The sequence below is a fragment of the Cucurbita moschata genome, unplaced genomic scaffold (assembly GCF_002738365.1).
Source record: "Cucurbita moschata cultivar Rifu unplaced genomic scaffold, Cmos_1.0 Cmo_Scf00027, whole genome shotgun sequence".
NCBI lineage: Eukaryota > Viridiplantae > Streptophyta > Magnoliopsida > Cucurbitales > Cucurbitaceae > Cucurbita > Cucurbita moschata.
In genome coordinates this window covers 2,086,378-2,101,372 of record NW_019268543.1, presented here as the reverse complement: position 1 = coordinate 2,101,372, position 14,995 = coordinate 2,086,378, and the positions used below count along the sequence as shown (strand labels likewise).

General features: G+C 35.7%; 4 protein-coding genes and 1 non-coding gene across 6 annotated transcripts; 3 read left to right on the top strand and 2 right to left on the bottom strand.

The window, feature by feature from the left end:
• The first annotated feature begins 103 nt into the window (after positions 1 to 103).
• LOC111462450 (60S ribosomal protein L5-like) lies at positions 104 to 3,056 on the top strand. The gene is made up of 9 exons (XM_023106020.1): positions 104 to 170; positions 638 to 707; positions 801 to 892; positions 1,141 to 1,267; positions 1,364 to 1,443; positions 1,581 to 1,697; positions 2,157 to 2,291; positions 2,391 to 2,560; positions 2,646 to 3,056. Exons 1-9 carry the CDS (start codon positions 168 to 170, stop codon positions 2,758 to 2,760), a joined length of 909 nt encoding a protein of 302 aa, XP_022961788.1. The 5' UTR covers positions 104 to 167; the 3' UTR covers positions 2,761 to 3,056.
• A 1,047-nt stretch (positions 3,057 to 4,103) lies between these two features.
• LOC111462451 (proteasome subunit beta type-5-like) lies at positions 4,104 to 6,984 on the top strand. Its single transcript, XM_023106021.1, has 8 exons — positions 4,104 to 4,232; positions 4,713 to 4,836; positions 4,929 to 5,058; positions 5,374 to 5,480; positions 5,725 to 5,859; positions 5,967 to 6,070; positions 6,398 to 6,498; positions 6,607 to 6,984. Exons 2-8 carry the CDS (start codon positions 4,723 to 4,725, stop codon positions 6,732 to 6,734), a joined length of 819 nt encoding a protein of 272 aa, XP_022961789.1. The 5' UTR covers positions 4,104 to 4,232; positions 4,713 to 4,722; the 3' UTR covers positions 6,735 to 6,984.
• Positions 6,985 to 7,793: 809 nt separating this feature from the next.
• On the top strand, positions 7,794 to 10,399 carry LOC111462406 (protein kish-like). 2 transcript variants are annotated; one of them, XM_023105952.1, is made up of 5 exons: positions 7,794 to 8,046; positions 8,535 to 8,592; positions 8,695 to 8,801; positions 9,546 to 9,580; positions 10,109 to 10,399. In XM_023105952.1, exons 2-5 carry the CDS (start codon positions 8,590 to 8,592, stop codon positions 10,174 to 10,176), a joined length of 213 nt encoding a protein of 70 aa, XP_022961720.1. In that variant the 5' UTR covers positions 7,794 to 8,046; positions 8,535 to 8,589; the 3' UTR covers positions 10,177 to 10,399. The 2 variants fall into 2 exon arrangements, with proteins under 2 accessions (XP_022961720.1, XP_022961721.1); XM_023105953.1 differs by having other exon boundaries at positions 7,802 to 8,046; positions 8,483 to 8,592.
• Positions 10,400 to 12,058: 1,659 nt separating this feature from the next.
• LOC111462939 (60S ribosomal protein L17-2-like) lies at positions 12,059 to 14,062 on the bottom strand. Its single transcript, XM_023106771.1, has 7 exons — positions 13,931 to 14,062; positions 13,795 to 13,831; positions 13,614 to 13,654; positions 12,763 to 12,993; positions 12,575 to 12,677; positions 12,404 to 12,471; positions 12,059 to 12,316 (listed from the first exon to the last, which is right to left on the bottom strand). The coding sequence occupies exons 1-7, from the start codon at positions 13,931 to 13,933 to the stop codon at positions 12,248 to 12,250; spliced, it is 552 nt and encodes a 183-aa protein (XP_022962539.1). The 5' UTR covers positions 13,934 to 14,062; the 3' UTR covers positions 12,059 to 12,247.
• Positions 13,080 to 13,208, bottom strand: LOC111463030. Its single transcript, XR_002713817.1, has one exon. It is a non-coding gene; the product is annotated as a small nucleolar RNA snoR74 (small nucleolar RNA).
• Positions 14,063 to 14,995: the final 933 nt, after the last annotated feature.

Sequence of the window (14,995 nt, the reverse complement as noted above, 5' to 3'; positions counted from 1 at the left end):
AAAAAAAAAAAAAAAAAAAAAAAAAGCGGAACGATCTGAGCCGTTGATCACGTCGCCTTAGGGTTTATATAAATAAAAGAATCCTTCGTCCGAAAAACTTCTCTGATTGCTTCGGTCGTGTCCGCGTCTCTCATTCTCTCAGTTTACTTCAGGCCTCATCTTCGGAGATGGTGAGTTTATGCTCAACTTCTAATGATCATTCTCTTCATTTTATAGCGTTCTTGAATCTCAGATGAATTTTAGCTTTCAGCCAAGACAATGATACAGAAGTTAGCTGCATTGCATACTCATTTTCCGTTCTTAAACAAATATCACGAGGATCTGAACGATGCATTTGCTTTCATTTCGGGAATATTCTTGCATTGAATTGATATGCGCCGTAGTTTAGTTGAGTTGTTTTGGAAAATATTGTTACTCATTTACAATTTTTGTTTCTGAGTTTTTAATTCAAGTATATAGGAATTCTAAGTCGTATATATAGTTCTATGTGAATTGTCCCTAAGATGTTTGAGACCTTCAAAGGTTTTTGGGAATGATTGAAGCAAGTTACTGCCGTCGTTTCTCTTAATTTTGTTATCAGCGTTCGTATCATTATTGCTCCGAGTAATCGACGTGATTTAATAATTGTTTGTTGCAGGCTTTCGCAAAAGCTCAAAAGACGAAAGCGTACTTCAAACGCTACCAGGTCAAATACAAGAGAAGAAGAGGTATTTCCAATCTCTTTTTTGTTTATCACGATGAATCATATTTGAATAGTTAATTGTCGGCTTCTGATAGTGCTCTCTTCTGATAATGTATAGAGGGCAAGACCGATTATCGGGCCAGGATTCGCCTCATTAATCAAGACAAGAACAAGTACAATACTCCCAAATACCGCTTTGTGATTAGATTTGTATCCTCATTCCGTTGTCTAAGTAGTGCAAGTGGTCTTTTGTGTTATTTTCCAGTTATTTCTTGATGAACTTGCAATGAGTGGTTTTGTTCTTCCTTAATTTGCCAGTCCTGAATTTTGTGTAACTACCTTTGAATACGTTTGCCGTTACTATCTATCATTACTTTTTTTATGAGTATTTTTTATTTTGAAGGGTGAGCTGTGGTTATGTTCACTTGAGAAACGGGAACCTTAACATTCATATCTAGACTAACAAGGATATTACCGCACAAGTAGTATCTTCTAGCATTGCTGGTGACATGGTTCTTGCCGCCGCTTATTCTCATGAGTTGCCTCATTATGGTCTTGATGTTGGTCTAACAAATTATGCAGCAGGTACTACTTTTGTAATGTAAGTCTCTCGGGGGCTGAGTTTTTGATCTGTTACTAACTTCTTATCCCTATCTTCATTGGTGTATGACACTTGTTTAGCCTATTGTACTGGGCTTCTCTTGGCTCGCCGTGTCTTGAAGAAGCTCGAGATGGATGATGAGTACGTGGGTAATCTTGAGGTATCCTATCCACGCCCTCCATCACCATATAGAAAAGAGAAGTTGAAAGCAAAATTAAATGAAGTTCACCTCTTCTGTTATGGCTTATGCCCCTAAAATTAAAACTTTTATCAACTGAAAGTGGTTTTATAAATCAGGTTTCTGGAGAGGATTTCTCTGTGGAACCTACAGATAGCCGAAGGCCTTTCAGAGCCCTCCTTGATGTTGGTCTTGTCCGAACAACAACAGGAAATCGTGTTTTTGGTGCCCTCAAGGTATATTTAGTTAGTCCATTTAATATCAGCTGCAAGATCCGTTATGGTAGTTTATACGGTTTGGTCGACTTTACATGAGTGGTTTTAGCTATTTTTTTAAACCATGGCTGGATACAAAATGAGTAATAATATATCTTGTTAAACCAATTCTATGTATGTAACATATGTATAAGGGTGTATTTGACGCACATATTTCTGTATTTTGTTCTAACATCTGGTCAGTCCACGTTTGAGCTTCAGTATTCGTGATAATTTAGCTGCTGATTATAGTTACGATGAGAAGTTTTTAAGTTCGATGTAGTAACTGATTGCATCATAATCTGGAAGGTTGCGAATTTCGTACTGGGAAACTTTATCTAACATGTATCCGCGTTCTTCATAATGTCAGTGGCTCTTGGTATCTTTTATCAAGCTGTTGTATTTTTGGAGACTGAAGCTATGAATTTTCACGTCACACAGGGAGCTTTAGATGGTGGATTGGATGTTCCACACAGTGTCAAGAGGTTTGCTGGTTTTTCAAAGGACAGCAAGGAGCTCGATGCGGATGTTCATCGTAAATACATATTTGGAGGGCACGTTGCAGCCTATATGAGGGTAAACGTTCAGAATTTAATATTAGAGCATAGTGAAATTAGAATAGACATTAGTATTCAGCCATGAGGATTGTGTTCACTCTCGAGTTGTATTCCTCAGTCCTTGATGGAGGATGAGCCGGAGAAGTATCAATCTCAATTCAGTGATTATATCAAGAAAGGGATCGAGCCTGACAACATCGAGGAGTTATTGAAAAAAGTTCATTCTGCAATTCGTACCGAACCACTTGCAAAGACGACTGTGAAGCAACCACCAAAAGGGCACAAGAGGTTAATGGCTAACTCTCTATGTTTCTCATGAATGAACTATCATTTTAGTTTCTGGTTTTCCATACTTACGCGGTTCGTCCGATAGGTATAACCTGAAGAAGCTCACATATGATGAAAGGAGGGCCAAGTTGGTCGAGCGTTTGAATGCATTGAATTCTGCTGCTGGAGCTGATGACGATGACGATGACGATGAAGAGTGATTCAACTCGGTTGCCTGCAATTGCAACACTGTATTTCAACCCATTCCATCATTACAAACCATTTAGTTTAGGTAATCCGTAGATTGTCTTTTTTTTTTTTTTCAGTCTCCCTGAGGCGATTTTGCAGCATGTTAAGTGTTAGTTTTAAGCTTGCAGAGTTCCATTTTGAGATTCTGAGTTCGTTTATACCAATTGCATCTCTTATTTTCATGCTGTTGGCTGTTGGTTGGATAGATTGATTGATGCTTGTCAGTGATCTAGTCGTCCCAAAATTTAGAGCAACTATCATTTCCTTTTAGTATTTTTAAATTTGTGAATTGGTGATCCTATAACTTCGCTATGCTTAGTATATTTCATTTAAAATATAGATTGGTTTCAGTTTTTGTTTTTTCCATTATTTTTTTCTTTTTAATTCATTTAAAAGATATTGTGTAACCGTAACGGACATAGTTCTATTGTCTGTGGTTGCTTATTGGATATTCCTTTGTACTTGTCTCGGGCATATTGTCTATGGTCTTATGTTCGTTTCAAAATGCCTCAAAATGTACACAAGGGTATGTGTTATAAAAGTTGTGGTGGTTGCTTATTCTATTCCTTCGCTCATATAAAACAAACATTTTTTTTTTGTTGTCAAATGTGACTTGAAACTTGATCATAAGTGTGCGATTGGGACATGTGGTGTTTCTCTCTCCTTTTTCTTTCTTTTTTTTTATGTTCTTATTCTTACTTTATTGTTGACCCCTTTGATTAGGATTTTTGCCGCCGAATTTTATTTTAATTTTTAAGATTCAAATTTTTTAAATAAGAATGGATTGCGTGGCTGATTAAAAATCTTCATTCTTTCACATAATGGTTGGGAGATCATTTACAAATATTTTCAAATTTTCACTTTGAAATGTAAAAAATTAAATACAAGTTAAGTTCAAACTTCAAGAGACTAAAATTGTATTTTACCGATATATGTTACAATCTCGACCAAATAATAAAAATGGAAACCATAGAATTAAATTTGATTTTTAAAATGACATACAATCTCGACCTAAGATCAATTTTTTTTTAGCGATTTTTTGTATTATTGAAAAAATTAAATTTTTAATTAAAATATTAGTAAACGAAATATAAAATATTGCTATCTAAATAAAAAAAAATTTAAACTGTATACAAACCACAATAGACAATTATCTAATTTAACCTTAATTTTTGCTAATAGATCAAATTAGATTGAGGTTTGGTCAAACTTGGGCCAGCAGGCCCTAAGGCCCAAACTTGCCAGTATCGAAAGCCGCAATAAAAATGTGGCCCAGGCCCATTATACCCGATGGTTTCCTGGAGGACAAGAAACTGGCCTTCGATTTCCCTGTAAACGTCCTCATTTTTCCCTCCATTCCGATCATTTCCTTCGAGGCAGTGTATTTCCGTTTGGTTGTAGTTCCTGTTTTTTGTTCTCATATTGCTCTAGATTCTAGCTCAAGGTAAAGTTGAAGTTAGTAAGATTTTGTTCGTTTTCGTTCTTCGAATTCATATGCGGAATCACGATATATTGTAGATTGGAATCAGTGTCTATCGTTAGGGTTTTGGTATCCACATGTTTTCTTATATGAAAGTTGCGTGCATTTTGATGAATTTACGGATCTGTTTATGATTTCTGATAGAAATCGAGGAGAGGTACTAAGATTTCGATTGTATGATTCTTTTTTTTTTTTTATGGTCTTGGAGCTTTTAGTGTCGCTTGATGTCAAATCGATTAGTGCGTACATTGGTTTTTGGACGTGTTTTGATCATTTTTCAAGGTTCTAGTTTAGTTAATTGAGTGAAGTAGAACTTGCTCAGTCATCAGCATTGATGTGGGTGTTTCTCGGGATTTTTCTTTTTCTCAAACTTTGATCTTGTTGTGTGGATAACTTCTTCGTAATATGAACGTGTACTGAAGCTTTATATTCGGTCATTGACAGAAGTTGAAACATGAAGCTCGATACCAGTGGTCTTCAAACAACAGCTCCGCTGTTTGGGCCAAAAATGGAGTTCATGGAAGGGTTTGCAGCTGCTCCATCCTTTGAGATCCCTAATTCCAGTGACGTAATTTGTAAATCATTTCTCATACGGCTTTCTGGGCTGCATATTGTTCTGTAGAATTGCTTTTTCTGATTTTGATATTCTCCGTGTTTCAGTTTGATGGCTTTCAGAAAGATGCCATTCAAATGGTAAAGCCAGCAAAAGGAACAACCACACTGGCTTTCATTTTTAAGGAAGGAGTCATGGTTGCTGCTGATTCGCGTGCCAGCATGGGAGGCTACATATGTATGCTAACTTTAATACATGTGTTCTTCAAATAAATTGTAGATTTAGTTTCTAGATGTGGTCTGGTTTGTATACCATGAACTATAAATTGCTATTTTAAGGTACTCTATCCCTTTTAACGATTAGAAGTTTGGGACCCTGCCCTATAGAGAGAATGTTCTTTGCAGCATGATGTGTTTATTCATATTTTCCTGTTAATATTTTTCCCGGATGTCCTCCCTCCCTCCATCCTCCATTGTATTGTTAGTTATTATGTTGTTATTTTGAGTACCTTACTTCGTTTTGAACTAAATATTTGTTTTTAAATATGTTCAGCATCGCAATCTGTGAAGAAAATTATTGAAATTAATCCTTACATGCTTGGCACAATGGCTGGAGGTGCTGCTGATTGTCAGTTTTGGCATAGAAATCTCGGTGTCAAGGTAATTGGCCATCATCCAATTACTTGTACGACTATCAGCTTTTATTTAGATTGGGTTACCTGGTATTACAAGCGTTAAGATCTCATTACCTCTACTTTTAGAGTTTTCCAGTCTTAACAACTCAACTTGTATGTGCACAGTCAGATATTTATTCTTCTCTATTCAACCAATTGTTCCTTGCCAAGATGATATTTTGGATTTTTCCCTTGTGGGTTAGCTGATCATAATATTTTACATGATTTAGTGCCGCCGACATGAACTAGCAAATAAGCGTCGGATTTCAGTTGCCGGAGCATCAAAATTACTGGCCAATATTCTGTACTCCTATCGTGGAATGGGTCTCTCTGTTGGGACTATGATTGCTGGATGGGATGAAACAGTAATAATATATTTATTTATTTTATTTTCTCATTTTATGATGAAAATTGTTATGATGATAATTTATTCTCTTATGATCTATAACTTACCTTGATCTGTGCATTTTAGGGTCCTGGTCTATATTACGTAGACAGTGAGGGAGGAAGGCTCAAGGGAACAAGATTTTCTGTTGGATCTGGTTCACCTTATGCCTATGGTGTCTTGGATAATGGGTAAGTGTGATCCTCCGTTATCGGTCTGTCTTCGTTATTTCTCAATCCAGTAATTTTCTTATGAACTTCTTATAATATGTTAGGATAAACAAGGTAGTTTTTGAACCGCCATGATTTGGCATGAATGCCTGGTCACATTTTTGCACATGAAAAAGAATATATCAAAAGAAAGGAAAGATAACTCCATGATGAAAAATTGCGCTGAGGTGGCTAGTATAAAAGAACAAAGAAAAAATACATTCTTTCCTCATACATTTTCTCCCCTTATTTTGAAACAATTGTTCATCTTTTCATCTACTTTAATTTATGTATATTAATTCATGGCAGGTATCGGTACGACCTGTCTGTAGAAGAAGCTGCTGAACTGGCTAGACGAGCGATTTATCATGCAACTTTCCGAGATGGAGCCAGTGGTGGAGTTGCTAGCGGTATGGTATCCCTCTCTGTCAAAATGTTTCCTTGCGTTTGTAATACTCATCTGTGTGCTTGTCCAAATGTTCTCCTCTTGACACTGTGATTTGAATCCCATTGATCAGTTTATTACGTGGGACCAAATGGTTGGAAAAAGCTATCTGGCGATGATGTAGGGGAACTTCATTACAACTACTATCCCGTGACGCCAACTACAGTGGATCAGGAAATGGCTGAAGTAACCGCCGCTTGACGATCCCATATAGACAGACAGACATGTGCCAGGTTGACACATTCTCTCTCCCTATTCATTTGTGCTTCTTCTGGGGGGAACTGATTCTAAAGAGATTGCTTTAGATGTGGAGTGTTTTTAAAGTATTATGGGATCCTTAAAATGTTTGATTGGACCATTCTGTCCTGTTAGTCGAGTTATAATAGCTGCATGGAGAAGAACATTGTTTGCGTTTCCTAAATTTTAGATCCCTTGCTTCATTGGACTACCTTGCTTATTTATCATGCTTGTTCTTTCCAGTTTAGTGAGCGACGTATCTTTTGTGTTAGAACAACTGAAACTGAATCTATATATATATATATATATAAACCTATATATATATATATATATAGCAGTACTAGTTCTTTGCAGCATGATGAGTTTATACATATATATATATATATATAGTTGCACTCGTTGGCACACCGCCTGATGTTTGGTTTTGAAGAAGGAAATATCTGGTAAAGGAAGGACGATCTCTAGGCATGGAAATGGTTGGTTATTCAAACCCATGAGTAATTTCTAGGAAAAATCTTGAACTTAGAAGTGGCTGTAACACATTTGGGACATAAATCACTATTTTGATATCGATTTATTTAGGTTCTCGACATACCCTTCAAATGGCTTTGAGATGGAAAGAGTCACGTTCTAGTTGTTTCTAGCCCGCAAGCTCCGACCATCTTAAGGAAAAAGAGACTAGTACTGAGTTTGTATATTAATTAACGAAAAATAATTAACAACAAAACATATCTATTTTTTATTAATGAATGAAGAGTAATTAACAATCAAAGCAAAATTTAAAAGACCTTTTTAGTCAAGTTCGGACCATCTCGATTTCACTCCGTCTCATATTAATTCTCTATTTTTTATTAATTAATGAATGAAGAATAATTAACACAAAATTAGGATAGAAGTGCATAAATATTGAAATTTATGGGCAAAATTAAACAATATAAAATTAGAGAAAAGATTAAATGAAAATTAAATTCAGAAAATGTAGGGGGTAAAAGTAAAAGTACAAAAATTATAAATATAAATAAATTCTTTTTTAAAAAATTGGTCATCGTTGGGACTCGTCTGAACCGCGGAATCATCTATTTTTGACAATCGGAGGTTAATTCTCAGTCAGAAGTTGTTCGCTTTTTCTCGCCGCCGCTCAAATCCTCGGCTCTTGGGACGTCAAGAAGTTCCTTTCCTCCGCTCCTTTCGTTTTCGAAGGATTGCGATCTGACACGCCCCGGCGAGTTGAATCGGACCCGCTCTTTCTTCTCTTATCTCCGTTTATGCACCTTCGGTAAGTATTCTGTGTTTTTCTTGAATCAGTGTTTTCGACGTTACGGGATTTCAGCTTAGACGATTTAGTTGAATTTAGGTTTGTGGATCAAACCCATTAACCGATTGCTTCTAGGGGTATCGAAAGATTTGGATCTTCGCTGGCGAAAGTTAATGTTTTAACATTGTTATCTATCCCCGATTTGTAAATTGAATTCGAGGTTGATTCTTCAAGATTTTAATATGTATCAGGAACTGCATTTTGTAATAGTTTATACACAGCGATAGCTAGCTATGTTGTGTTCCAAAATCTTACTGGAAACTTCAGAGTCGTGTTTTGCCTTTCTTAGAAACCGAAGATTCAATTTTATTTGCTGTGAAATTTTCGAATTATCAGAAGCGGTTGTTGTCAATGCGAGATTTAGGTTGTAACCATGAAAAACTAGGGATGTGTGCAGGTTGAACTTCATTTGGCCCGTTGCTAACTTGTTTTTCTTAACCTATTTCTAGATTGAATTGAAAGAGAGGATTGTGATTAGCGTGGATAATACCTGTCCCTTCGAACATGGTAATGGATCCTTGTCTTTGGTGTTTGGACTATGGACATTTTCATAGCTTGGATAAATAGAGAAGCTACTGATCACTAACATGGTTATTTTTGGTTTTGCAGTCGGCTCTGTTCAATTTTCATTCCTTTCTGACAGTAATCCTATTGGGAATTTGTACCTGTACTTATGTGAAGATGCATTTTCCTGCTATTCTTGAGCAAAGAAATGGGTATTTCCTTTAGGTTTCTTATGCTATTTACTGCATTCAGATAAATATAGAAGATCAGGTCTCAAACATGTTGGCAAGTGTTTTGATTTTTACATTTCTTGTTGCTGCTCTCCTTTTCTTCTCCCTACATGATTGGAGTTAATTTGATGCTTGGAGAGATCCCCCATTCTTTCCCTAACTTCCTATATTTGAATTTCCCATACAATATGATAGGCGTCGATTTATGTTAGGTTTATCATGGTGGAGTATTTATCTATGAGATCCCACATCAACTGAGGAGGGGAACGAAACATTCCTTATAAGGGTGTGGAAACTTCTTCCTAACAGATGCGTTTTGAAATTGTGAGGCTGACGGTAATACATAACAGGCCAAAGCGGACAATATCTCCTCACGGTGGTCTTGTGCTGTTACAAATGGTATCAGAACCAAACATCGGGCGGTGTGCCAACGAGGACACAGGGTTCCTAAGGGGATTATGAGATCCCACATCGGTTGGAGAGGGAAACGAAATATTCTTTATAAGGGTGTGGAAACCTCTCCCTAACAGTTGTGTTTTAAAACCGTGAGGCTGATGACGATATGTAACGGGCCAAAGCAAACAATATCTTCTCGTGGTGGCCTTGAGCTGTTACATTAGCACTGACATGTTTGTGCTTGCTATGCAAAACCATTGCCTATTATTTTCGAAGTACGTATACATTATAAATTCTGCATCATTTTTAATCGAGTTGCTCTTCCGACAGGTTTCGTGGCTTCTTCTGGAAAGCAGCCAGAATAGGTAGGCTTCTTGGTTAAATTTGCTTAGTTTCTGTTAACCATGAATTGTTTGCTGGAACAATTCATGAGAACTCTTTCTTTATTCTCTTCTCTTTGTTTATTCCATCATTCCTTTCTTTATGGACCCGCATTTCTGATGTTAACAATTGTACTCTATAATATGATCACTTACCTTCCTTTTCTCTCAAACTGTCAACAAAATATCTTAGAAATGACTCAACAAACAATCATAAGGCTTCTTTGGGAGCTTGAAACCTGTTCAGGCACAGGATTCAATGTTTCCCAAATGCATTTTCTTTCCTTATCTGATGATTTCCTACAAAGTTAAGGGCTTGAACTACAAAACAAGTACAGTTTCTTCATATTAAAAGAACTATCAATATCGTGTCGGGCTGTTAGATATGTAGTGATCAGCAGCTGTTGTTGTCCATATTAGTTAACCATATGTCAATCAGTATGGCATAGTTTTTGTTGGCAGTTATACGATGCATTATTATCTGACAGGATGATGTTCTTGTTTGTGAATCAGGTGAACGTTTGAGTCCTTGGGTAGCTGTGGGATGCTTCTCAATGGGAGTTTCAATAATCTTCTTCTGAGCTATGCCTCTATATTCCCTGTTTTGTGGTTTATTTAGCATGTTGTGCTTTTACAGTCTTATTTTAGTAATAGGGTGTTTGAAATTAGAGTTCTGTAGTGACATGATTGAAAGCTATTTAAATCCATTATAAATACACCAGCATTCCATTAGTCTTGTCAAAAAATGAAGATAATTGCTGTGTTTCTTTATGATTCTTATCGAGAAAATTAAGGAGTTTATCATTGTTGGATGGTCACATGATATGAACGGAAATATGTTTCACTGAAGTTTCTCTAATGCTTTATACTTCTCTACGGACACTTACCATCTATGTTGTATCACTTGGCTTCCTTCTGCTTTGACTGGTTTCTGTGGCCTCACTGCAATTATTTTGAGGGTTGTTTTAATTTAGTGTTTTCGAGTTGTCGGGTCGGGAGATTCAAGTCTTTGATATCTAGGTCAAGAGTATATGCTTAAATTAATCGGGTTATACTCAAGTTGACTATAGATATCTAATCACTTTTATTGAGTCAAGATAATATTTGTATGGTTTCAGTGTTTGTATCTGAGAAGTTGTCTGATGTTCGTGTTTCGACGAAAATATGAGTATATAAGGACCGAAACAAAATTATTCACTCCCTTTTCCCACATCATCATATTGTAGATTTTTTTTATTTTTTAATTTTTTGTAGCTATTCCTTACAATTTTCCCACGTGAATGAGTGGGGATAGGGAAAGATGGGCTTTATAGGGATGGGCCTAGCCCATGACTAGAAAAGCGTACTAAATGGACTGGGCTTGACAATTATCTATCAAGCCCATTTTAATCAGACGACAAGTAGTTGTAGACAGAACGACAATAAGCTTCGGTTTGGTTTTAAAGGACGACCGTCATATTCTCACTGAAAATGCCTCCTCCTCGAGTTGATTCTAATGGAGGGGTATTTGTTTTAGCTATTAGAATCTCAGAAGTTGATATTCGAGTTGCATTTTTATTAACTGGATGGAGCGCAGGAGAATGATGGAGAATGTCTTAAAGCTCGGAGATACATGATCCTTCGGTAGCCAATGTGGACCATTAAAAGAGATTTGTTTCTAGTTGATGAAGAGGTACCAAGTTCAATCTCCTACTCCCTAGGATAACAATAATAGCTATATCATATCAGAAATCTCTTTGCTTCCTCTGAAACCCTAAACCCTAAACCCTAAACCCTGAAACCCCTAAACCCTAAACCCTAAACCCTGAAACCCCTAAACCCTAAACCCTAAACCCCTAACCCCTAAACCCTAAACCTTGAAACCCCTAAACCCTAAAGCCATGAGTGATAGATACAACTTCTTCCAGTATATTGGGTGTCTCACCATCTCTTTCCTCCATCTACACGTTTTTATTCTTTACCCTTGGAGCCCCTTATATCTCTCTCTAGGAAACTAAATAGTTTTGATCATTCTTCCAATTTTAACTCACCTTCATTAATTTTATGTCCAACAGTTCTTCCTCAGCCTTGTCATTAATGAAACTTTTGTTTACCAAATTCTGATTTTCTATCCCATTACAATACTCTTGAGAAATCATCAATTATTGGCCGAGAAATAATCTAAGATCAATTATTTCGGTTTAGGTCTGCTTGAAAAAATCATCAATTTTTTTTTTTTTTTTTGCAACAGCATCATACCTAACTACTTAAATTATTGGAAACCCAAACGCATATCTAGCATCTATGGTTAAAGAATAAGTTTCAAATGACTTTTCAAAATGCTTAAAAAACACCTTTTATGCCTAGAATTTTAACGTTTGAGAGGACAAGACCAATGGCCTGACCATTTACTCGGCTCCCAAATTGGGGTGAAGACTTTTTTCAACTATGAAATTAAGGCGTCAAAAGATCTCATCAACATGTAAAAAAAGCAAGAACCAGAATGTGATTGCAACGTGAAGAAAATTGAAGCTAGAAAAGGTTCCACATAAACCATGTCACACAAAACATCTAAATAATAACCCTTAGATCTATATAATGACCAATAATTAAACTCACTTCAAAAAAGAAATGGCATAGCAAAACCCACAACAGAGTTTATACTTATGCCAATCAAGAGGAAGCGCCACTACGGATAGCTTGACCTTTCTTAGGTTTTCCAGTCGCCAGCTGAGTCTCGGGCTGTAAATGAATAACAAAAGTAAGAAATACGTCTAACTCAACCAATTCTTTACAGCAGAAAAGTAGTTGGGAAATCTGTTTGATTACCTCCTTCTTAACAGGCTCTTCTTTTTCAGACAAAATCAGCTCAATATGGCAAGGAGAGGACATGTAAGCTGCCAACCAAAAAGAAAAAATGGAATGGAAATAGAAGGGTAAGGCAATATGTTGACGCATGAACTTCCATAGAAATATAAGTAAACTGTAGCAATAACATACGGTTGATTCTTCCATGAGCACGGTAGGTGCGACGCCTTTGCTTCTGAGCTTGGTTCACCTGGACGTGAGATACGTGGAGCAAATCAACATCAAGACCCTTAACCTGAAAGGCAGAAACAATTATTAGCAAGAGAAGGAAAAAGACTATAACACCAGTTCAGGGAGAGACGAATAGTGGAAACACATACTTCAGCATTACTCTCAGCATTCTTAAGCAAATCTAGAATAAACTTGGCAGATTTGACAGGCCAGCGACCTTGGCCATTGGAATGCCTATTCTTTGCCTGAGCAGTTCTTCCAACACCACCACAGAAGCGACGGAAGGGAATGGCCTGCTTGTGGGCAAGAACATCCTCAAGGTACCTCTTCGCCTTGGCCAATGGCAGCTTTCTGATAGCATGTGCAGTTTCCCTTGTGTTCTATAAAATGAAAAAACAAACAAGTTGTGGTGAGTCTATGCACCAACATATAGTAACGAAATATGCAAGTCAAAGTACAAGCTCAATTATGTAGCATCATTTACTGAACCTTCAGACACTATTAGTTACAGAGGTTCACCCAATAACAAGGCATATAATTTCCCTGAAGTTTACGAGAGCCCTGTTCACAGGAGGCAACAGAGCCCTGCTTTTATCATCAGGGTACAGAGAAGTACTGAGAAAAGTTACTGTTGACGAAAGAAACAAAAAAAAAATACGATATTGATTCTTCTTTAAGCATTCGCTCTCATGCCTTGAAAATTCAAAAGCTCCTAGACGGCAACAGCTATTGTTTTTCAAAACGAACATTTTAAGACGACATCACTAACAAACGCCCTAATATAATATCACTTAAACCAATCAATTACATACAGAAAACTATTGAAGGACACTCAATAAGAGAAAGGAGCACGTTAAACAAAACAGAAATTTATATGCGAGGTATCAAAATGGGAGTCAAGCCCATGAAAAAAACACACCATTCAATTTCTAGTTCATAGTACTTCTACACGATTGTTATACCGAAAGAATGCAGATCAACAAAGCGGAATAAACCCTACCTTAAAGTGGACTCTGAGGTCCGAGCCACGGGCCTTGCAGGCTGAAAAGAGAAACAACAGGGTGTCAGTTCAAGGCAAAAAGATGAAAATACAAACCGGTAGACGATAAACAAATCAAATCAGAGTATTGAACATGAATCGAACAAGATCCATAAGAAAAAAAGCGGAGAAAGAGCATTACACTTGGTGGGATTGTCTGGTTCCCTCGAATACTTGACCTGAAACAACGAACAAAAACCGGAATTGAAGATTAATAGCTAACAAAAAACTCAGATAACATCGTAAGGTAGGGGAAATCACGAAGATAGAAGACGAACCATGGCGACGGCTGCAACTTGGGGTTCTGAAGAAGAGTTGGATTCCGCCGTGAACAGAGAGGAGAAATGCTTGAATTAGGTTTATAAGGAGAGAGGAACAATCCCTACAAAGCCCTAAAAGAGTCAAAGCGGGCTGAAGAGCAACCCTATTTCTGGTTTGGGCTCATTTGGGCTTGGCCCATTTTGAATATTTCTTAAAGTAATTATAATTATTTTATTTAACAAGAAAACAAATAATTAAAAAAAGTGAACAAAATCCATTTAATAAATTATATATTTAACCATAAAATTTCACTTTTATTAAATTGACCTTAAACTTAGATAATAAACAATAAACTTAAAAGATATATATATATATATATAATGGTAAAAATTAATGAAAATTCTTTTCATAAATAATTTTGCTATAAAATTGTTTAATTATAGTCCATTTCATAAGCATTATCATATAATAAATTCTACTTGACAATAATAATAATATTAAAAAAAAAAAGTGAAAATTACTACCATTTTAAAAGAATTTAAAATAAAATTTCTTTTAAATTTTTAAAATAAAATCAAGCCTAAACATCTATTTAAAATAAAAGAAAATTTTGTTCTACGTTGATCCAATAATACCTTTAAATTTTAAAAAATTGCATTAATACCATCAATTTTTAGAAATAAAATAAAATAATTATTGTCATTATTAGGTGAACGAGATCAAGAGTGACGAGAGAGAAAGAACCAAGAGAGATAGAAGAATACAAGCGAAAGACCTAAGATATGTATTTTTGACTAAAAGATTAAAATTTTAAATCTCTCGTGCGAATGAACTACCAAAATTGGAGTAAAATTGAAAACAATTTTTTTTAAAACCTTGCTTATAAATGCTTCTACCTATTTAATTGTTTTGTTATCTATTTATAAGGATTATCTGAAAAAAAAAAAAAAAAAAAAAAAAAAAAAAAAAAAAAAAAAAAAAAAAAAAAAAAAAAAAAAAAAAAAAAAAAAAAAAAAAAAAAAAAAAAAAAAAAAAAAAAAAAAAAAAAAAAAAAAAAAAAAAAAAAAAAAAAAAAAAAAAAA